General features: G+C 42.4%; 1 protein-coding gene across 9 annotated transcripts in view; it reads left to right on the forward strand.

Moving 5' to 3' along the window:
• LOC135212608 (sodium-independent sulfate anion transporter-like) overlaps positions 1–22,632 on the forward strand; it is a 245,240-nt gene extending 222,608 nt beyond the window's left edge. For 8 of the 9 annotated variants that reach the window (XM_064246182.1, XM_064246178.1, XM_064246177.1 and 5 more), the window contains one exon: positions 22,074–22,632. In XM_064246182.1, coding sequence (XP_064102252.1) covers positions 22,074–22,261 — 188 coding nt within the window. In that variant the 3' untranslated portion in view covers positions 22,262–22,632. The remainder of the gene's footprint in view (positions 1–22,073) is intronic. The other variant, XM_064246174.1, reaches the window with a different exon arrangement.
• Positions 22,633–23,815: the final 1,183 nt, after the last annotated feature.

Here is a 23,815-nt window from a genome sequence, read left to right on the forward strand (position 1 = left end):
TATCATGCAATGTTGGTGAATCATGTAAAGCTTTTAGAGAAGGAATGACTCAAGCTATGAAAAAGCTGATTAAAATAATGAGAAAAAACTAAGAACAAAAATGGAGAAGTGATAATGAGACCTTACCTTACAGACCTTACATCTTGTTCGGGTTGCCCAGGTCCCTCAGTGTGAGGCACCTCTAATGTCTACCAGAGTTTGCTAGTACATCTTCCGGTATATTTTGCATCTTCCAATCTTGGATGGTCTGGGATGCAGTTTAGATATTTGTCGAGCTTATTCTTAAACACATCTACGCTCACTCCTGATATATTCCTCAGATGAGCTGGCAACGCATTGAATAGACGCTGCATTATCGATGCTGGTGCGTAGTGGATTAATGTCCTGTGTGCTTTCCTTATTTTTCCTGGTATAGTTTTGGGCACTATTAATCTACCTCGGTGCTCGCTCTTTCTGATATTTTTAGTTCCATGATATTTTCTGCTATTCCTTCTATCTGTTTCCAGGCCTGAATTATCATGTAAGTTAGAAGAGAAAAAAAATTATTGGGAAGTGAATGCAGATGCTTTATTTGGGAATACATAAAGATAGTCATACACAATTGGATTATGTGATATCCTTGACAGATGGTAAGGGATGTCCCATATGGTGGAAGTCCAGAAAATTCATTAGAGTGGGAAAATCCACCATAGAAGCAGAAGCTCTGAGTGTGGGGGAGGCCATAGAAGGATTGATATATGTATTTCAAACATTTGTTGGAAGAGATAGTAGGAGGGAGAAAATTAGAAGCACTGGTTAATCAAGTTAACACCACTATTCACGTCCTCGAGATTTGCTGACTCGCCTATTAGTGGATTTCTCTTTGCACCATATCTACCTATTATTCACTGGAAATTCGCCTATTTGTAGTATTGAGAAAATACTATTTCACAAAATGACAAATTTTCGAAGACAATCTGTATTTTTCATAGCTAAAAACCTGAGGTTTTAACAATAGGATAATTTCTAGCGCCTACCTGGATCCGATTAAAAAACAGATGAAAGCAAGGAATCTTGTTAGATCTGGCAACGCGTGCATATGACGGGTGAAGAATGGTTAAGGACCATGCCTACACCACTGCGTCAGTCTTTCTGAACTCAGAATGTCTTAGCAAACAGAGGGGCGGCAAGAGGTGGGCAGCATAATGTTAAGACCTCAGGTTTGTAGCTATGAAAAATACAAATTGCCTTAGAAAATTTGTCATTTGTTCATACACGAATAAACCTTCGGTCTTAACAATAGGATAGACTCATACTTGGAGGGAGGTACAAAAGATCCTAAACTAGCTGGGGGGCCTACCCACCAGTCCAGCTCCAGTAGAAATAACTTCCGGAGGGGGACTGAAGCCCGTGAGAAGCTAGATAAAATTATATCAAACCACTCAGACCCTGAGTGAAGTACAATGATATATAGGAGAATCATTGCATTGGGAAACAAAGAGAAACTTTGACTGTCTAATAACAAACCAACACACCAGAGTTGTTATCGCTCCGAACTCCTCCTTGCCAAGGAGTGGAGCATGTGCTACTGAATAGAAGGGTTTTGATATTTGCATACCAAGTTGACCACACTATCAGTATGGCTACCTTACTCACCTGTATCAGACCAGTCCAGTGAATGATGTGTCTATTCCTTAACCGGCCCAAAGGAAGAAGGAAAGGTACAAGAGAGAGACCAGCAAACTCCCTCATTCTCTCATCCACACAATCATCTTAGATAAGATACAAAAGTGTCCTGTTAAGGGCAACTATGAGTTAAACAACCTGTTGGGCAGCCACCACAGGACCCAGAGAAAATATGTCCGTAGACCTGTGGACAACATCCTTAAGATAGAAGAGGTGAAGTTGGAAATGGAGTAACCAAGTACTACCAGCGCTCAGCAATATGTACAGCCAAGTTCTTTTTTGAAAGCCAGATGGGGACCAATACCCCTAAACGTCAGGCGCTCACCTGCACAGACGTGGTGGTAGAATCATCAAGTCACGTATGCTGCCTGATGGCTTCCCGTATCCAAAAAGAGATAGTATTCTTCGACACCTCTTTCTTTGTACGTCCTGTGCTAACCAAAAGTCTGTGGGAGCGTGGTCTAAGGTGCTGTGCCCTTTAAGATAGCATCGCAGGGCCCGGACGGGACACAACAAAAGCTCTTGAGCATCACCACCCACAAAGTCATTCAGTGATTGAATGGAAAATGAAGTGAACCTATCATCGTGGCAGAGGGATTTTGGGTCTGGCACGAATTCCGGGACAAATTCGAAGGACACCAACCCCCCAACCCCTGGTGTGCTTCACATCATAGCTCAGACCGTGGAGCTCTCTACCCTCTTTCAAAGATGCCAAGACCAGGAGGAAAGCTGTCTGGAGCGTCAAGTTCCTGTCAGATGAGCGACACAAAGGCATGATCATATGGACCCTTAGTGAAGCTCTTGAGGACCAAGGAAACATCCCACATCAGAGGCTTGAGGTCCATAGAACTTGACTGCTCAAACTTCTTAATCAGCAAAGAAAGTTTCCAAGACAAGATGGGTCCCAAACCTCCCTAAGGCGTAAACACTAACTCAGGGCCGCCCTGTAGCCACTAATGGCAGAAACGGACAAACGTTTCTCATCTCTGAGGAAGGTTAAAAAGTCTGCCATTTGCTGAATAGAGGTTGTAAGTGGAGAAAAAATCACAATTTTTGGAAGTAAATTGTATTTTTCTTAACTATAGAAACCTGAGGTCCTTTACATAAGGAATTACTTTCGGCATAGCTGGAATTACAGCCGTTAAATTCTTGAACAAGGTGGTTAGGCAGTAACTACCGTGCAGCAGGCGGGTAGGTTAGCCTGCCTGGATATAAACACTCCACTTTGCCTTTTGGCCCAGGTTCAGATTGAGGGGTGGCATGAGGTGGGCATGTATGTAAAGGACCTCAGATTTGTAGAGTTAGGAAAAATAAAATTTACTTCCAAAAACTTGTGATTTGTTCCTACACGATATACAAACCCTTGGTCCTTTACATAAGGAAGACTTACTGATTGGTGGGAGGAATCTGAGTGAGCCTCTAGAACTGACTGGAGTTTTACACACCTAGGCTACTCCTCCTGGTTATAAGAGCGAGGAGGAGCTGCATGATCAAGAGTCAGACTTCTGGGCCTTTTCAAAATGAGTGAGGAATTGTAACTCATCCGAAAATGGGGTGTGAAGAATATTTGGCGTCAGACATATTAATGCAAAGTTCTGGGAAGGGTTTGCATTATTGTCAGTCTCCTTCCTCCCGTTGTTAAATGAAGGAGTGGGAATGCTTCTATGATTCTGATAAGAAACATAAAAAGGATGATTATGTATAATAAGCTTACCGCATCAATCGTCCAACCAGCCAGAGTAAGTTCAAGCCCTATCCTCAACCCGAAGGAAGAGGAGTGGAAGGACAAGGTGTGGAAGGTGGAGAGGGGCCAGTCACTCTTGCATCCTTCTTACCTCTACAACTGCACACCATAGGCGAGATGCACCTTGTCCTTTTGAAGGAGCAGGGTAAGCAAACACAACCTGCAAGCATCCACCACTGGTCCAAGGGAATGAGGTTCCAAGGACCTGTAAGCAGGCCTGAAGGGAAAGATAGATAATGGTCGCAATGACCTTATCTATCTTCCTGTCTGACATATTCTTCGGAGTGATGACAAGTACCCATCCACTGGAGGCTGGACTATCCAACTGCAGCGAAGTCTCTCACGGTCTCATGATATTCTGCAGCGGGAAAAGACACCGATCCTTATGGGTACAGGAACACGTCAATAGGACAAAGGAATGACTGATCTGGATCAACCAATACAAAGTCCACAGCATAGCTTGTGACGGTCTTGGACTCTTCAACAGCTGCCGACTGACTGCTCTCAGTGTGAGGCGAGCAGTCGTGCATCCAAGACGTAGTCACGTGACACTCGCCTTTTGAAGGGTTATGCCGAGAAACCATACAAATCATCTATCTTGTTCGCCACCGATGTTGGGAGACGAGATGAGATTCTCTCAAGGCATGCGCCCATCAGACAAAAGTCAATTGCCTTCTAGAGACAGAGGTCCCTGATGCAAGACAGAAGTTCTCATAGTAGTTGAGTCTCAACTAAGGAGAAACATACTACAATACTATATCCCAGTGAAAGGCTAAGGTGAAATAGAGACCTATGTCTTCACAGCTGAATCGAGAGAAGTTAACTCTCAAGATTCTGTTCGGTGAGAAGTTATAGTTTGCAATGAAAGCAGAGCGCTTTCCAGTAATGAAAACACATGGATTGTACTGCCTGAAGAACCGCTTCTCACGGGCGGGATCAGGGAGGACATTTCTATTACTTGGAAGTAGAGCTGGCAGGGCGGGGAACAGGTGAAGTCTTCCGTTAGTCATCTACAATTCAGGGTAAACAAAGAATAATTTCACACCTACAAATTACGAGATATATTTAGAAGACAAACTCAGATGTCTGAAGAAATCATTCTGCATCATCGCAGCGGCAGGTGCGATGAAGTGGGAAGACTAGGCTACAGACTTTTGTTACCGCGAGGTAAACAGAAAGATGATAGAGTCTAGTGAGATCTCTCTCTCTGAAAATCTTCTTTTAACAGCAAAAAAAGGCGATGCAGTAGAGATGGTCATACACGTATGTGAGAATTCCAGCCAAACCAGAGACCTAAGTCTTGGTGGATTGCCGGGCAGAGATTTGATTCGGTAGTCAATCATCGCAGAGGACGAGAGACAATAGCCGACCGAACTATCTCAGAGAGCCAGCTGGTACTGGCTGCGGCAGGCATGGCTGGCAGGCAGCCCGTACACTGCTAGCTATCATCCTGAGTTGCCAGGTAATCCATTCCAAGAAGGAATGCGTTCGGCTAGAACCATCGGGCATTTGCATTTTAAACCGAAACGATTTCGGTGAATGCAAACGCTGTGGTGGTGCTGCTGTAAACAATACCACAAGTTTCTCAAATCAAAACTGGTAACTCTTGGGAGGCTTGCAAGGCAGTCCCGAGTTGTAGTTAAATCAAGAAATACTATTTGTCTCGGTCACAACCCGTAGAGTTAACTACAGTATTGTGCCAACACCTCCAGACAATTCAACTGATAGCAGAAGCATGTTGCAAGGGAAATATATGTACTAGTTAATATTTTGTAGGTTCCTGTACATAAACCTCCAGCCTAAATTCTCTTCCATTCGAGGAACAAGAATAAGGACTGGAAGCGACCTCCTTCATTCTCTAATGAAGAGAGTGAAGGTGAAGTTTTTCCCGAAGGAAGACTTCTACGGTGATAACAGGATACCGAAGACGATTAGTTCCAGCCGAACTGGATGTTCCCAAAACAGTAGCACTGGAGAGGCATTTAAACTCTCGGTGCTATCCATCCTGAACGGATTGACGTATGTTCGGTAAAATACTAGGATTGAACCATTCAAAAACATAGTCTCTCGGGTTCAAATTCTGAGGAGTAAACTCCACCGAATTCCTCTTATTTCCTGGTCTCATTCTGGTATAAGTAAAAAAAAAAAAAAAAAAAAAAAAAAAAAAAAAAACCAAGAAGAAAAAAAAAAAAAAAAAAAAAAAAAAAAAAAAAAAAAAAAAAAAAAAAAAAAAAAAAAAAAAAAAAAAAAAAAAAAAAAAAAAAAAAAAAGAAAAAAAAAAAAAAAAAAAAAAAAAAAAAAAAAAAAAAAAAAAAAAAAAAAAAAAAAAAAAAAAAAAAAAAAAAAAAAAAAAAAAAAAAAAAAAAAAAAAAAAAAAAAAAAAAAAAAAAAAAAAAAAAAAAAAAAAAAAAAAAAAAAAAAAAAAAAAAAAAAAAAAAAAAAAAAAAAAAAACAGAGGAGGATTGACTGGTATTGCCTGTTCTTCTCTATCTCTGGGTTGTTGGGACCGACCTACTGAGGCAACGGAGCCGTCAGGTCCATCCAGGCTGCGCCCCTCCCGAGTACTCTTCCTTCAGCAGCAGTACTTCCTTTGAACGTTAGAAATTCCAGGAATTCGAGCATTCGGCGAGATTCTCGATTATCGCAGTAACAATTATCCGGGATTCTCGTGTCGCCCACTCTGGACCGTGGTTTCGCCCAAGTGTTTGCAGATCATAGAACCAAAACACTCAGAGTGTGCTAGAAACTCCGAAGAATTTTAAGCGCCTCAGCGAAACCCCCCCGAATTTCGCCAGACTATCATCGGGTGGTGGTCTTCCTGATTCCTGTAGAAATCGAGGAGAAATGGGCAAGACCCTTCCTCGATGACTGGGACTTACGTCTGGTAGGATCCCTCCCATTCCCATCGCAAGCCCATAGGAAGAGAGGGAATGGGGGAGGAACATTGGACATTCTCGCTCGCCTTGCCAGCGGAACTAGTTGGAGAAGCGAGTTACGGGCAGCCATCAACCTGCAGGAGAGGTTGGACCAGGCCCAGGCGAGACTGGACCAGAACCAGGCCCAGGCGAGGCTGGACCCGGTGACCAGGGGGGTTGGGGGGGGGACCTCTTCCCAGCCTCTCTATGTGAATGTCACGTCAACCCTGGGCACCAGACAATCACTGCGAGAGCGATCGCTGGTCTGGTGAGAGTCACCTGAGCGACTCTTACCATCCTTCCGCTCTGTGCCCGGGTCCTGACACGGTGAGCGTACTCAGCAGTCTGGACCTTGGCTGCACGGTCACCTGTAGGTGACCGTACACTCGGTGACACTCGCAAGCAAGCGGCCGAGACGGTTCCCAGTCTGGAGGTGGAACCTCTGGGGCCAGGAGCAGAGGTACCAGCATAGCCGGTACCCCTACGGTCCCATTCTTCTTCTTCCCTGGGGTAAGAGAGACAGGCCCCGTTCCCGGAGGAAGGGATGACCCAGCGGAAGACCCACCCGTCTCACTGGAGCGAGACAGACCCTTAGAAGTGAGAGACTTCTTAAGGGGGGGGGGGGGGGGGGGGTGGGGGGGGGGGGGGGGGGGGGGCAAGGCCACCTTCTTCTTCCTCGCTGGGGGGCCTTGGAAGTCGAAGGGGAAGAGGCAGCGAAGACGACACGAACACCTTCTTCTTCTTCCTGGAATTCCTCTTTGCCAGTTTCCTCAGGACAACCGACAGGTCCTCCATCCAGGACGGAGTTGGGGCAGTTGCAGTAGCAACACGGCCCAACTGCACCTGTCCGGAGGGACCTGCGGGAGCAGCAGTGGAGAGAATGAGGAGCGTTACGAAACTCTTACCTGGCAGGCGAAGCGTCTGCCACCACCGAGACTGGTCGGTCACGCGAACGCGACCGTCGTCTGGGTGGGGCTGAGTGTGCACCTGACAGGAGACAGCCGATACCGTCCTCCGACTCTTCCAAGTCCTCGTTGAGGCCAAAACCTCTCTGAAAAAAAAGAATACAGGCGGCCCTCGGTTAGCGGCAGGGGTTCCGTTCCTGCCCCTGACGCTAAGCGATTTTAAAGCCTACGGCTGCTGCACACCTTTTCGAAATTCTAGACCAGTTAACAGAGCCCTAGACCAGTCAAACGGCGCCATAATTCCGCAGTGGCGCAATAAGTAAAATTATATTTATGCAGTATAGTACTATAGAATTTACTGTACAGTACATTATAGTACGTACTATAAATACTGTAGTGAAAAAAGCCTAGCTTTAATCCTTTGGGTGTCTAGAGTATGTAAAGATATAATAATGTTTATACAGTGTACAGGTAGCCGTAGTGTTCAAGTTACGATAATTCGTCTTATGATAATCTGATTTTATGAGACCAAATTACAATAGCCTAACTTTATCCCATCTTCTAGTTCCATAAGTTTAAAAACAGCAAAAGAGAATGATGAAATTATGGTTTTAACGTTATACTCCTTGCATGAACGTGTAAAGCCATGAACAACCGAACGAGAAAAGACTTTTTTTTTCTAAGTACAACCGAATTGGATAACATCTGTTTGGCTTGTATTTCAATCATCGTCACAAGAGTACACTATTACCGTAGTTGTTATACATGACATTATCTAGAATAGAAACGAAATATCTTAATGCATTAACTTTATTCGCCATAAATCAAAGATCAATATAGATAAAAGATCAATCGGGAAATATACTGTTAAATTTAAACCTAGTTATAACTGAAGCTGAGAAAACTGTTCAAGCTGCTAATGACTATTATCGTGCATTGGCAACAAGGATAAAACTCCAGTAAACTATGCCATCAAACACAAACTTAGATAAAATTAAGATAAAATCATTTTAATCAAAACTACTGTGCTTGAAAGAACACATTTTACTGTTGGTTTCACGCCGATATAAGATAAATAACGTAAAGTTCTATGGAGGAGTTACGGAGTTCCATTTGACAATGTGTGTGTGTGTGAGAGAGAGAGAGAGAGAGAGAGAGAGAGAGAGAGAGAGAGAGAGAGAGAGAGAGAGAGAGAGAGTTGGAGGAAATTAAATGGTTAACGGATGGTTAACGAAGGATGGGCTGTTGGTGCTGGGTTGTATTGTCTTTGGGGTTGTCTGCTGGTGCTGTTTGGAGTTGAGAGTTTTCAGTGAGTTTTTAGTCAGTTTTAGTCAGAGTCTTGGGTTAGAGCCTGTGACAGCCAGTAGTGTTAGCACCAGTCATTAGTGTCATTATAGTCAGCTAAGTTGTGTTTTGTTTGTTGTTTTGTTAGTTGATATTGTTGCTTAAGGGTTGTTGTGTTGAGGTTTTGTTGAGTTGTATGCGAGTTCCTGTTATTATATGTGAGTTGTTATGGTTGAGGGTGGTTGTTGTTGTTGTTGTTAGTGGGGGTGTGTGTTGTTTGTGCAGTGGTCTTTTGTTTTGTTGTTGTGTGAGGTTGTGGTTGTGTTCCTTGGTTGTTTGTTGTGTTGTTAGGTTGTGGTTGTGTTCCTTGGTTGGTTGCTGTGTTGTGGTTGTGTTCCATGATTGTTGTTGTGTTGTTGTTGAGTTGTTGGGTTGCAGTCCTTGGGTGTTGTGTTGTTGTGGTTTTTGGTTTGTTGTTAATGTTTCAGCGACCTCGACCAGCAGACAACACAGCATAGCCCGGAGTATCTGGAGGGATTGGGTAAGTACTACATGTGTTTGAGTGTTGTTTTTTTTTTTTTTTTCTGTGTGTGTAGGTAGGTCAATTGTCCTGCGTGTATTTTGTTGTGTAAAGAAAAAGTGTGACTGAGGGTGAGTTGGGCAGCTGGAGCAATTAGGTTTATATGGGGGGGGGGGGATTTGTCGCTTGTTTTTTATAAGCTTGTAATCCCGCCACAGTTTGTATTACGATGATATAAAGGAGAATTGCGAACGGAATCACGTAATTTTTTTACGCTATGAACATGCCACCAACGTAATCTGTTAACGAAAGAAAAATAGTTCACAATCACAACGAGACATTCAATTCATATTTCCACCTAAACAAAAAATGTATAAGGAAAAAATAACCTTGTCCATATAAGTCAAGTATCTAGGTATTCGTTTATGCTAACTAGAAGCAAGAAAATTTGCTCAGAATTGCATTAAATATGGCAAAACAAAACTTGTATTCACCATCAAGCCGATTTCAAACCACAACATTGGCAGCTCCGCGGAATACTGGCTTAGATTTGCTGTAGTATTTTATAATACAATAATATGAGAATACATACAATATTATTGGATACAGTGAAGTAATGTATAACTTTTTAAAGGATTTATGGAAAAGATGCATAATTAATAAAATAACACTATGCATTTTTTGGAATAGTGGCAGACAAGAATGAACATGAAAAAACATCCTCTGAAACGTGGAGGGTAGTACAAAAGCTGCCTTAATTTGTATCATATTTATGCACAAAAATAAAAATACCCTACACGTATATATTTCATATACATTTTAAACATAAAAGCATAAACATTTATAAAATCGACACTTCGATTGCTAATTTGCACTCTTTTTAAACTATATTTTCGGGAAGAGCGGCAGGCGGCAGCTTACAGGAACGAACATGAAAAAACAAAAAACATCGTATTTGATAACGTGAAGGGCAGTTTTCACAAAAAGCTGCCTTTTTATCATATTTCTGTGTAGAAATAAAAATACCCTATACATAATACATTTTCATGCACATGTTAAACATAAAATTTTAGCATGAACATTTATAAAATCGACATCGATCGACGTAAATTTGCACTTTTTTTAAACTATTTTCGGAAGAGTGGGCAGCAGCGGCTCACAAGAAAGAAACATGAAAAAAACATCCTCTTTGATAACGTGAAGGGCAGTTTCAAAAGCTGCCTTCGTATCATATTTCTGTGCAGAAATAAAAATACCCTATTACCCTATGCGTAATAATTTTCATACACATTTTAAACATAAAAGCATGAACATTTATAAATCGACACAATCCATAGCTAAATTTGCACTTAATGTAACTACATTTTTGGCACAGAACAGTGTCAGAGGCATATATTTTTACCCTAATAGTGGTACTTCGACATACAAAATTAATCCGTTCCGACGCAGCCTTCGTAAGATGAGCTTTTTGTATCTTCGAACCGCATTTTACATGTAAAATGCCTAATCTGTTCCAAGCCCTACAAAAAAACACCCCAGTAAATTTTATAATAAAGCTAAATTGACCAATAAACAATGAAATACTACAACAATTTGGACCATTCAATACCTAACTTAATACGTACTACTAATATGTACCTGTAAATAAAGTGTATTAGTGTACATGGTATACATACAAGAAATACTGTACGTACATACATACGATAGTAGTAAAATGTGGAAACTTACCTTTCAAGTGAGGCTATCTCCGAAAGTGGCGACAGAGGAGGAGGACAAATGGCATAAAATTTGTTACGTAGTACGTACACTTAACCTAACGAAACACATTTAAAAATGTCAGGAAACATAAACTAAACTTTACAAAACACATTAACAAAACTGTAACACTTAACAAAAAACTTAAAATTAAATTTTTCTTTTTTTTTCTTTTTACTTTTTTTTTCTATACAAAATTTCAATTTCTTCACCACTTTCAACTTGTTGTTTGTAGTATCAAACTGGATCTTCCTTTTTGCTTATCCTACTAAAGCCTCTTTAAAAAAAAAAAAAAACTATCCAGGAAGATTGCTTCTGCCTACTTTTCACAATGTTCCTGAAACGACTCAGGCAAACGTCATCGAGCTGCGCAAGCATACGAACCTGTGTAAGCCTTTTCGGGATGTCTCTTTTCTACAAATGATTGCACCTTATGAAAAGCAGCTAGAGCATCCTTAATTTCTGCCGTTGTCATAGGGTCGTCGTCCTCCTCCTCGCCGCTGCTAGAGAACTCTTCTTGAACGACATTATGTTGCATGGCCTCCAACTCCTTAGGTCATCCGTCGTAAACTCTCTTGGTGCTCCTCAAGAAGGTCGTTGATGTCATCCTCATCGACGACCAGCCCCATGGAGTTGCCGAGTGCAATGATCTCGTCAAGATCTGGTTTGCAAAACAGTTTCAGGATCGTCAACTGTTTCTGAATCTGCAGCACTAGCTTCGCCCACGTCGAATCCCTCAAAGTCTCGGGTGGATACGGCATCAAGCCAGAGTTTCCTCCACGAAGAATTCAAGGTTCGCCTAGAAACCTCCTTCCAAGCTTGATCGATGAGTCGGATGCATATCACAACATCAAAATGCTCCTTCCAAAATTCGCGCAAGGTAAGGTTTGTGGTATCGGTGATGTCGAAACATCTCTTGAAAAGATGTTTCGTATACAGCTTCTTGAAGTTCGATACCACTTGCTGGTCCATGGGCTGGAGGAGAGGGGTGGTGTTAGGTGGAAGATAAAGAACCTTGATAAAAGAATAATCCGCTATGATATCTTCCTCATAGCCAGGAGGGTGAGCAGGGGCATTGTCCAACAACAGCAGACATTTCAGAGGGAGGCGCTTCTCTTCCAAGAATTTCTTCACTGTCGGGCCAAAACACAGATTTATCGACTCGGTGAACAAAAGTCTCATTACCCAGGCTTTTGCCTTAGTCTTCCACATCACTGGAAGCTTCTCCTTTAGCACTTTGTGGGCCTTGAAGGCTCGAGAAGTCTCCGAATGATACACAAGTAGGGGCTTCACATTGCAATCCCCTGTCTTTCATAGGCTTATGCCTGGGTAGCTTCTTCTCTTCCTGTGTGATGTACGTCCGAAGAGGGATTTTTTTCCAAAAAAGGCCAGTCTCATCACAGTTGAAGACTAGCCGAGAACTGTAGCCTTTGTTGATCGTCATCTCGTCGAACGTCTCAATAAAGGCTTCAGCCGCTTTCGCGTCCGAGCTGGCCGCCTCCCCATGCCGCACCACCGAATGGATGCCAGTCCGTTTACGGAATTTTCTAACCACCCATGAGAAGCCTTGAAGTCTGGGTTGGTGTCGATGTCCCTTCTCCTCCGTCGTCTTTCGGCGTGGGCAATCAAATCGCCAAAAATAGTGCTGGCCTTGTGGCAGATAGCCGTCTCGGTTATTCTATCGCCAGCGATTTCTTTGTCTTTTATCCAGACAAGAAGCAGCCGTTATATCTCGTCGTGCACGTGACTCCTCTTGCTAGACAAAATAGTCACATCCTTGGAAGGTGTAGCTGCTTTGATGGCTTCCTTCTGCTTAAGGATGGTGCCTAATCTCGACGGATTTCGGCCGTATTCCTTGGCGATCACACTCAATCGCATGCCAGCTTCATACTTTTTAATTATCTCCATTTTTGTCTTCAAAGAAAGAATCCTCTTCTTTCCGTGAACTTCAACTTTCTTGGGACCCATGACTATGTATATACTGTACGTAATTAAGTTATGTAGTATACATATGTAGTAAAGTTCTCACACAACACGATAAAGTAGTACTACAACGAAATAACTAACGAATTTACGTTAATAAACGAAATCGTATAGAATGAATGAATTCCACGTGCTTACGATAACTATGCTGCTGCCTAGTGGCTGAAAAAGCATGCCACCACTTAGATGCATGATGAGATCATGGGAGAGATGCTGACCAATAGGAGAGCAGGATCTTATGGCAGTGACTAGCATCAGGAACCAATGGGAGAGCGGAAGAGGTGGCGAGTCTACTCAGGTTGGTGGCGCGCGAGTTTTTACAATTGTTATCGGTGGTCCGGGCGAACCTCAGGACTTTACAGCAACAACCTTTTGTGTGCTGAACTATTTTTTTTTCGTGTGTAGAGCCAAAAAAAAATCTTCGTATTTGCCTTTCGTAACTCTAATTTTTTCATAAGATGAGCCTTTCGTATGTCGAGGTACCACTGTACCTATGTACTAATAACTCTCCACAAAATTTGTTAATATCATTTGCATAACCTTTATGGTCTGAACGGCAGTCCTACAAATGTATGAACTTGTTAGACAACAGCGCTAGCGGCACTGTTAACTGAAAATTGTGCCGTAAAAATACCTTAAAATGCCTTATTTTTTTGAATGAATATTTTTGACAACAGCCGTAAAACCGATTCGCCGCCGAGCAATTGCGCTGTTAACCGTGGGCTGACCTGTAATTAAAAAAGAGTGGGACTGGGATGGGCCGCCTCCACCGGTCTCTGCGTGCACAGACCCGTGGGAACATCACGTCAAAACCTTGGGTACCAGACGATCGCTGTGAGAGCAATCGCCGGTCTGGCGAGAGTCACCTGAGCGACTCTTACCATCCTTCCGCTCCGTGCCTGGGTCCTGACACGGTGAGCATACTCAGCAGTCTGGACCTTTGCTGCACGATCACCCGTAGGTGACCGTACACTCAGTGACGCTCGCAAGCGAGCGGCCGAGACGGTTCCCAGTCCGGAGGTGGAACCTCTGGAACCGGGAGAGGAGGTACCAGCACTGGCTGGTACCTCCATGGTCCCTGTCTTCTTCCCTGAGGAAGGAGAGACGGGCCCCGTTTCTGGAGGAATGGGAGGACCAGCGGAAGACCCACCTTTCTCACCGGAGCGAGACTGACCCTTAGAAGTCCCGTTATGAGACTTCTTAGGGGAGGTGACCACCTTCTTCCTATGGCAAAGCCTTAAAAGTCGAAGGGGTGGAGACATGAAAATATGATCATCTCGAAAAGAAGGATGATGACACTTGACTTCTACCATCAGGAATAGATAAACATCACAGGGCAGCGCGAAAGCTTCGTTCAGTGACATAACTCCAGGGTAGTAGTGGTATATGAATATGATTATCAGCAGGGAATCAGTACACATTCGAGGATCAGTATCACAACATGCTACGAGTCACAGGTACAATTCCAAGGTTAGGATTAACCAATATGAAGAGCTATCCAACCAATACTGCTGTAAACACAATCACCACTGTTAGTCTGTAAAATAAGGAAAAGTTATTAAAGTAATAAGGTTACTCCTCACACATCCAAGGCCACCGCCCTCTGAAGAGAGGAGATCCCCCAAACATCAACACCACACGCCCCTTCTTCTACCTTTATCTGATAGTAAGTGAATGATGATGGAGAAGAGAAATTACCATATAAAACAAAAAAAGAACAAACCTTTGAAGTTCCCCTCGGTAATTCCCAAGCGTAAGCGTAATTTTTGGATGAATACATGTCTCATTACAGGATCAATATCACTCATGTTAAATGCATGTCTCATCCTCATGTTAAATACATATGTAGAGACTGAAGATGAAGATGCCCATGAGGGACCAGCTTCTCCAGGGGAGACAAAACTCCCAGAGGAACCTGCCATTGATGAGCAGACTGATGTAGTTCCGAGAGGAAGTCGCAAGGCTACTATTAAAACTTCTCTAATCTCTGATCCGACGGCAAAAACTCTTGCAAACCGCCGTATCGATGACCATGCCCAGGTAGAGAATACTTGACTGGGTACCAGGATTGACTCTTCGTGGTCAACCACAATGCCCAGTCCCAGACAAAACCGAAGCAGACGATCTGTCCTGCAGCAGCTTTTCCCTGGAACCTGCCAAGACCAACCAATCGTCGAGGTACCTAAGCAAACGGATCCCCTGAGCATGGGCCAAACTTGATACGAGAGAGTAGACCCCTGTGAACACTTGAGGGGCTGTGGTCAGCCTGAAGCACAGGACTTTGAACTCGAAGACCTTGTCCCGAGAGAGAAGTGAAGGAACTCCCTGAACACTGAACGCGGGTCTCCATCTTGAACCATGTCTTACTGATGAAGTGATTCAAGGTGAAATCGATCACAGGTCTCCAACCTCCCGACTCCTTGGGCACCAGAAGATGATGACTGTAAAACCCTGGAGACGGATGCACCACCTCCTCTATTGCATCTTTGTCCATCATCTTCTGCATTTCTCCCGAAGAGCCAAGAACTTCAGAGAATCTGGAGGATATGCTGTTTGAGCTGCGGCCTGATTGAGAAAGGACGGACGGAAGCCGAACAGCAATAGTAGATACCCTACCTGAAGGGCATCTACCACCCACATCACACCCTACAACTCAGCCACTTGGCCCAGTGACCCACCAAGCAACCCCCCAACCCATGGCACAGGAGAGAGAGAGGCGGCAACCAACTGATGGCCCCCTTACCTCTAGGCGACGATCTTCATGACTGCTACAGGCAGGGGAAGGAGGAGGAGCCAGACGACTCAGAGGACGAGACTGACTTAAGACACAGTCTGGTGCACCAAGTTCTTAGTGTCAGCCCCGGCGCCAGTCTATTGCATTCTCCCAACTCAGTCCAAGGGAACAAAAATCGAGACTCCCAACAGATTTCCATTTCTCGACGCCAGCAAGGAGTCGGGGTCAACTGATTTTCCATACGGGAAAAAGCCACATCTTTTCTAATCAGAAGGTTAGCCCATAAATTAACATTGAGGTAAGCCCATATACGAAAACGTCTAGCCTCCGGACTGCAACAAACTGGCAAGAGAGGGACGCAGTTACCAACCTTTCTCGGGACCTGTCAGAAGCTATCTTGGCAATGACCATAGATCAGAGCCAAGAAACAGTCTGCAACATGGAAGCTGCCATAGATTTCAATCCTGAGGCGTCTTGTGGAGACAACGATGGAGCCAGCGACATCACCTGCTCCAAAGTCCATCCCGGCTTCAGACGAATGACGTCTGGGTTAAGATGACGCGACATCAAAAAAGGCAGAGTTTGTAGCATAGTACTTCTTATACCCCTTGAGAGGCGGGGGTAGCAGCTTGGGGGAGCCTTAGCACGAAGCGAACCGTCCTGATCTGAAATAGAGGCGATAACCTTATGCAAGACGATTGGACGTGCCCAGACGAGGGAAGTTGAAACGAAGGCCTTGGGGTCCTGAGTAGCTCCCAGCAAGGCTTCCAAGCAGAAAGGAGTGTAAGACGGACCAAGCCTGAGTCCTATTCTCCAAATTGTTGAAACAACGTAAGAGATCGATGACTTCTGAAAAAGGAAGACAAAACTCTTGCCTGCCTCTCTCCCCTGCTTCAGCAACAGAGACCAACAACGAGAAGGGTGTGCAGTCCATCTAAAACCCCTTCTTCATTCAAATACCAGAAGAATCAGCAGCTAAACAGCCCAAAACACCAACTAACTTGTGCGGGCTGGACCCAAGCGCCGACTCCCGGGACGAATCAACCACAACACCAGGAACATCACTATGCTCCACCAACAGACGACTCCTTAACACGGCCGCAAATGGGCACAGGCGTAGCAGACATACCTGGGTGTGAGCTGGGGAGGAATCTCAAACACTCGAGAATGAATGAGAATCCCTCGGAGTCGAACTCCTGGAAGAACCGGGGAGAGGGGCAGGTAGACTCCTGCCGCACCAACTCCCACACTCAGAACCTTCGACCTCTTAATGGGCGCCTTGAGATCCTACTGCAATGGAAAGGCCCTGGAGAAGATGAAGGAGTGCCTGCAACATGTGCACGGACAGGGGAGGATGCAAACATGCTCGTGACTTTATGCAGAGGGAAGAAGCAGCACCACTGCAGATTGCACAAAAGATGATGCAATAACACTTTCCGAAACACCAACACTCTCGGGAACACGGGCGTTGCTCCTCACTCGCAGGTGAAGAAAGGGCACAGTCCTTAGCCTTCCAACGTTTGATACGCCGACATGGCAGCTAACTCAACCTCCAAAATAAAAGTCCAATCTCCTCAGAAAATCTGCCTGGCTTAAAGCTACAGACGGATCAGCAAGAGAAGGCTCCAACGACATGGAAGGGAGATACAGTGAACTGGATGGCAGATATGTCATGGCAGCGAACGATGACGACACAGATGAGCGAGGCAGAGCAGTGGAGGTGACTGAGAGTGACGTCATCGATGGAATAACGTCATAAGCGGCAATGACGTCACGGCTTCCCCTCGTCTGAATGGGAAGCAGACGCCCACTGGCGGAGGGATACAAAATGGCTGACCCCGTAACATCACTAGCGGGGCTGACCCCGTGACATCATTAGCGGGGCTGACACCACGCCTTTCCTCTGACTCAAAGAAGGCAAGCGGCAACTGTCACTGGTGGAGAAATACAATATGGCTGACCTCGGCTACTCATGAAAAACGAGGGCAGGAGGAGGAGGAGAGGGCCTGGACAGCATGAGGAGGGGGGGTTGCGAACATCCAGAAAAGCGACAGCCAACCCTCCAAGGACGGAGAACCCGTAGCCCCATGATCTCCAAAGCGCCGCCATCTTGGACGCCTCCGACTAAGAAGAAAATTATAAAAAAAAAAACAGCCTGAGGGGCTCCAGAAACTTCCAATGACAAATCAATGGAAGGAAAGGGGGGCCAAGGCAACACACTACTATGGGGAGTGATTGTATCAGGAGACGACGCATCGGGAAGAAGGAAGAATCCTACGATGCTCCCTCTTGCTATAATACAACTTCCACTGCTCTTAGGCCATGCACGGCATTCAGTACAAGGCTTTGTTAATGTAAAAACAGAGCGACACCTAATGCAAGGGATGTGGGGGGGAGGGGTCGCAGCCAAAGCCAAGAAACTAAGACACGTTGAACCTGGAGTTCCAGGGCACACACGAAGATGAGGCCAAGAAGGAGCAGAAGCAGCCAAGGTATTCCAAAATAACAGCACATACACACACACAATCGAAACGGGCAATGAACCGGATAAAAGCCGAGAGAGGTCAACGTTATGACCTCTCCCCCAGGCCTTTAAAGAAAGACTGACGCAGTGGCGTAGATGTAAGGTCCTTGACCATTCTTCACCCGGCATACGCACGCGTTGCCAGATCTCACAAGATTCCTTGCTTTCATCTATTTTTTAACTGGATCCAGCTAGGCGCTAGAAATTATCCTACTGTTAAGACTGAAGGTTTGTTTGCGTATGAACAATTACTGTATTTTCATGTCATTTTTGTGACTAAATGCACTTTTTATGATAAAACTATTATAATACAGTGGTCTCCCGTATTCACAGGGGATGCGTACCAGACCCACCCCGTGAATAGTTAAAACCCGCAAATAGTTGGAACCCCTATAAAAACACTGAAAACAGCCTATTTTGTTTGTTAAAACTCAAGAAAAATCCACAACAAATTTTTATACTTGTTTTTTTTTAATAGTTTTATCACAAAAAGTGCATTTTATGATGAAATCGATAAAAAAAACCAAGAATTTGGATATTTCTCATAGAAAAATACCTCTAATATGCAAATTTTCCATGAATAATGCGAGGAAACGTTCCAGATAGAAATCCGCTAATGTGTGAGTTTGCGAATCTGGAGAACACAAATACGGGGGGTCCACTGTATTCAGTTAGAGAGGGGCTCGTATTCGCAAATTTTAGCTATTCGTGGGGCAGGGGGTTTGGGACGTACCCCCCTCAAATATGGAGTGTTTACTGTACTGATAGTAAGACAGTAATAACTGGAATAAAATCGAGTATGTACTGGAGTAAGTTGTAAGAGATTAAAAATTGATAGTATTGCAGCAATAAGAGAAACAATAGAATCTGGAGAAATAAAGGAGGCGAGATGAATAAAAGGAAAAGATAAGCTGGCAGGGTTGGTGGTTTTTTTTTTTAGAAAAACCCAGCCCTGGCAGGGTTTCATTGGGGAAGATGTGGGTTTTTTACAATTTACTAGTTTCATAAATATTTTCTATTTCCTTATTGATTCTTTACCTTTACTATTTAAATCTACTAATATTTCTATGGCCTCAGTTTCATTTGTATTTCAGCTATCTACTTATAATCTACTTATATAAGAAAAAATATAAAAATAAGTTGAACAGACAAGCAAGTCCCTACTAAGTAAAAGATCCTTTCCTGAGACCGATTTTACGTCCAGTCTGTACCAATATTGCAGTCCCATATTTTAAGGGTTAAGTCAGACCAGGACCAAGTACTACGTATACCTATATAGTAATTAAGACTTCTTTAACTTAGGCCTACTATAGAAAGTTTGGGAAACTGAAGTCCCAAGTTTCTGACAGCACTTTTATTTAACAATTTTTTCCCCATTATCATTTATCTAAGAGAAAATTATTCTATCTTCCATAATTTAAAAAAAGGGGTTGTAAATATATTTGTTCTACTTTAAATTATGTATCACAATAAAATTACACAATAGAACAATGATAGTGGATTATAGAAGCAGAGAACAAGCTAATAACTTTTAAAAACCCGGCCCGGGCAGGCAAGTGGATAGGGTTCCCCAACCCCCATATCTACCCATACCAACCGTGAAATTTAGATGATGTACTGACCTAAAGCAAGAGTTTCAGGGGCAGGGGAAAATATTTGAAATTACGTACAGGGTAAAGAATTGGAGAATATACAGGAGATTAGAGGAGATTAGGATAAGAAGAGTTGGAGGGGGAGGGAGGAGGAGATAAGTGTGATTACCTATATATCAGTTTTTAAAGTTTAAGTCAGTATAAGTCAGTATTATTTTAATTATATTTTTCTGCTTTGGTGAAATGTGGACATTAATCACTTACAAAGTGTATAAGAAACGCATTTAATTTTATAAGACGTTTTATAACAAAACATTCTTTGGATGTTTTGAAGTGAAACTTTTGTGTTATGACGTCATAGGCCGCAAAATGGCAGCCGAGGGTGGATGGGTTAAAACTGTAAACAAAACAGGATGAACCAGCAGGCATTTGGTGTGCGCTTTGAATAGAGGGCTCTCTCTATTAGGTTGTCATTTGTGGATTGTAAATCAGGATGTGTTGTTTGTATGGTCTTAAGCTGGATTATACTAAAAGAGGAATGTAAACAGGTAGGTAGATGGCATGATTGTAGCATATTGGACGGGTTAGGCTAGGAAATATTCAAAGGCACGCTTAAAGATATGGGAGAGTTTCCATACCATGACTTTTCTTCAAAACACCAAAAAACATCTCTTATCTGGACTGGAGAGCTTGGAATCAGACCATAATTGGTGAGCACTCACATTGACACCCCTTTCAACAACTGTCAGAACCACGAACCACAGAATTAGATGATGTGAGCAACTGCCCATGAGCAAATCCCCCTGACCTCCTTTGGACATCCAGTATGTCTACTTCAGGTTCAGGGGAGTGTAACAGTGACCTTCCTCTGGTAGAATCAGCAGAATGAATGAGCAGACACCTCCTCCACTGGCACTAGCACTTGCTTATAATACTATGCACTTCGTCCATAAGGACTCAAGGGACTAGCATAATTTATACGCAGTATTGACCACAAGATCAAATTTGCAGTCAAACTTACACTCAAGGTTGGCAACAGCATCGGGTTTGGAAGGATGGAGCTAGGAACAAGAGCTGATGGTAACATGTTAGGATGACTAAGGAACAAATGGGGGATGGTACTAATTTTATAATGAAAAAAAACAAAAAAAAAAAAAAGAGATCACGGGAAGAAGGAATACTATTAAGGTCAATAACTGAATGTTAATGAGGTTCTAAGCTCCAGAACTGAATTGAATTTAGAATTTAGGCCAAAGGCCAAGCACTGGGATCTATGAGATCATTCAGCACTGGACCAGAAATTTACAGCAAAAGGTTTGAAATTTTTAACAGGAGTAAAACCTTGCAGTTGCACTATCAATGAATTGTTAGGAGAGGGTGGAAAGTAAGCCGGAAGAGGATTTGAAAGGAGGTATGTACAATATAAGGAACCAAAGGGGTTGCAGCTAGGGGCTAAGACATGCTGCAAAGAACCTTAAATAGTGCCTAAACTGTACCACATCAGGTGCACTGACGGCACTACTCCCTACGGGACTTCAGCACTAGAAGCTGCCTTCCTCTTCTTATCTCTCTGCAATTTATCCAAATGAGACTTCAAAAACCTTCCATTTCTTCTCATTCCCTCCATCACATTCAGGACAAGTAAGATCTTTAGAACACTCTTGTCCTCTACATTTTGCACAGATCGTATCACTAGTAATGTAGGTCAATTTTGTCATCCAGGTCTCGGAACCTTCCCTACAATATCTAATACTTGACGAACTAAAATCAGACAATGAATCACGATCTACATTGATCCTAACTAAACCGAACTGAAAAGCTACCAAAACTATCTGTACATCATCACATCCTTGGAAAAAGCAATGAAAAACTTCAAACAAAGCCACCCAAACATTAAATTTTGCATTGAACACTGGCAGAAAAGAAGTGACTTTAGTTGTACGTACCTATAGTTACCCAACAGTACCTACACTACTGCAAGAGTAGAAAAGTATAGCTGTGTAATTACTTGGTAAGTTGCTTATATGAACGCACCTTTTCAAGCCTATCATGTTTGTAAACAAGATTGTGGAATTATGCAATATACAATGTAAGAAATATAGTATCTTATCCTTTCTTATAACATTGTACTTTTTATGTGTATACGTATTTAATTTATCATCTCAATACCAGTAATAAACTGATATTTTGATCAGAAAACAGTTTTGTCCACACAATCTCTTTAAATCTGTGGTACAAACTTACACTAAAACCTGCAAAACATCAATCATTTGTAGCAAGCACCAGATTATACAACAAACGCCTAATGTACTCAAATTTGCTATCTGAAATGTAGTGTTAAAAACTAATTATATAAGCCTAAATCATGTAAAAACTTGTCTTACCTTCTATTTTTGCCTATTGAGAACTACCTAAAGCATTAATTTTATTCTATTAATTTCTTTCTTTTCAGCAGTGAGTCCTATTGAAGAGCTTACTGGTAGTCCTGCAAACGGATATCATGACAGTCCTGCCACTGTACTAGTATATAACAATGGTATTTCCAATAGTGAAGACAGAAATGATCCTGAGGCAAGAGATCCCTTATTAGGTGCTGCTGCTTCAGATCCTAAACATGTCATACAAAAATTCAACTCTTAACTACAGCACCTTAGGGCTGAATACAGTATTTAGTTTTTGTAAAACTAAAACAAAACTGATTTTACCGCAATTTTTTTTCTTAGCTAATACTACCATAGTTTTCTTTACACTTAGTAGAGAGTTGATTATTTTAAGTTTTATAGCAAAATTAAAGGTCTTTTAAATAGGCTTTAAAAATAAAATTTTTATAAATAAACTTTAATTTTTCATCCCAAACTAGATATTAAACCCAAATACATAGTAAATTCAATAGCAATTTACAAGTTACAGATTGATTTTATTTTGATCTCCAACATAATAACACATAAATATTTTACCAAGTGTATAATAAAATTAGACTAATGTTGAAGAATATATCATTAAGATGAGAACTAGCTTTTATTTTTCCTTCTCCACTTCATTGGTTGGAAAAGTCATTCAGCTTTATGCCTCAATAAGAAAGTAACGTACGTATAGCACACAAATTTTATTATGATAATGCCGAAGAGTACTACATACATGTAGAGCATTGTAGTGAAATTGCAACCAGTAGCTAAAATAAAGAGGTACAGAGTCAACATGAATATACCGAGAGCAACTTCTTAAGTATGTACGATTGGAAAATTATATTTTTATATAATAACAACATTTTTATACATACTTACCATGTAAATAAATACCTATCAGTTTTCCACGCACGGCAACCTAAATTCAAATTTCTCAGGTAGCGTTTCAATTGTTCAGTGTGCTCAGTACTGCCCCCTAACAGCAATATACGTACAAGGAACGACTTAGCTAACCACTTCATTCTGTTTTATGCCTATTATGTCCATCAGAGGGGAGAAGGGTGTCTGGTGGCTCTGAATGTAAAATTACATACTTGGTAAGAAGTATAAATAAAACTATTTTATTGTAAAAAATATATTTTTATAATAAAATTAAGTTTTCTATATATATACTTACCAAGTAATTACTAAATCTAACAATTAGCCTCACACGGCATGAAAACGAATGCTGCTGAGGGTCACCTCTACATCAGTGGAAGTCTTGCAACGTAGAATAGGCCTGATCGCCTGACAAGACATATGCATAAAAAGGTGCCTTTGGGCTCAGTACCACAAAATCAAACCACCAGATATCCTAGTCACCCACATTGACACAATGAACCAATACCATACATAAAAAAGGGATTTTGACGTAGGAAAAATCTATTTCTGGGCGAGGAAGCCGTGTCGCTCCGTGAAATGTGTCCTCTTTAGCACTATTTCTAGTAAAATATTGCGATGATCCCAGAGAAACTGGCCTAAATTGGACATGTCCTTTTTATATAAGTAACTTATCGAGTAATTACATAGCTGACTCTATATTGATAAGAGGTGGGATCAATGGACAAATCTATGCCAAAACATTAAGTCATGTAATGAATTTGAAATAGAGAAGTTGCTACGTAGCATAGAAAACAAAGCTTGTCGTTTCCTATCAATTAAGAGAGTTACTGCAGGTGGATACTGCCTCTGGTTGGGACTCACCTCAACTCTTAGAGGCATGGCAGTTTAGCCATAGGTCACCTCCTCC

Source organism: Macrobrachium nipponense, chromosome 41, assembly GCF_015104395.2.
Source record: "Macrobrachium nipponense isolate FS-2020 chromosome 41, ASM1510439v2, whole genome shotgun sequence".
NCBI lineage: Eukaryota > Metazoa > Arthropoda > Malacostraca > Decapoda > Palaemonidae > Macrobrachium > Macrobrachium nipponense.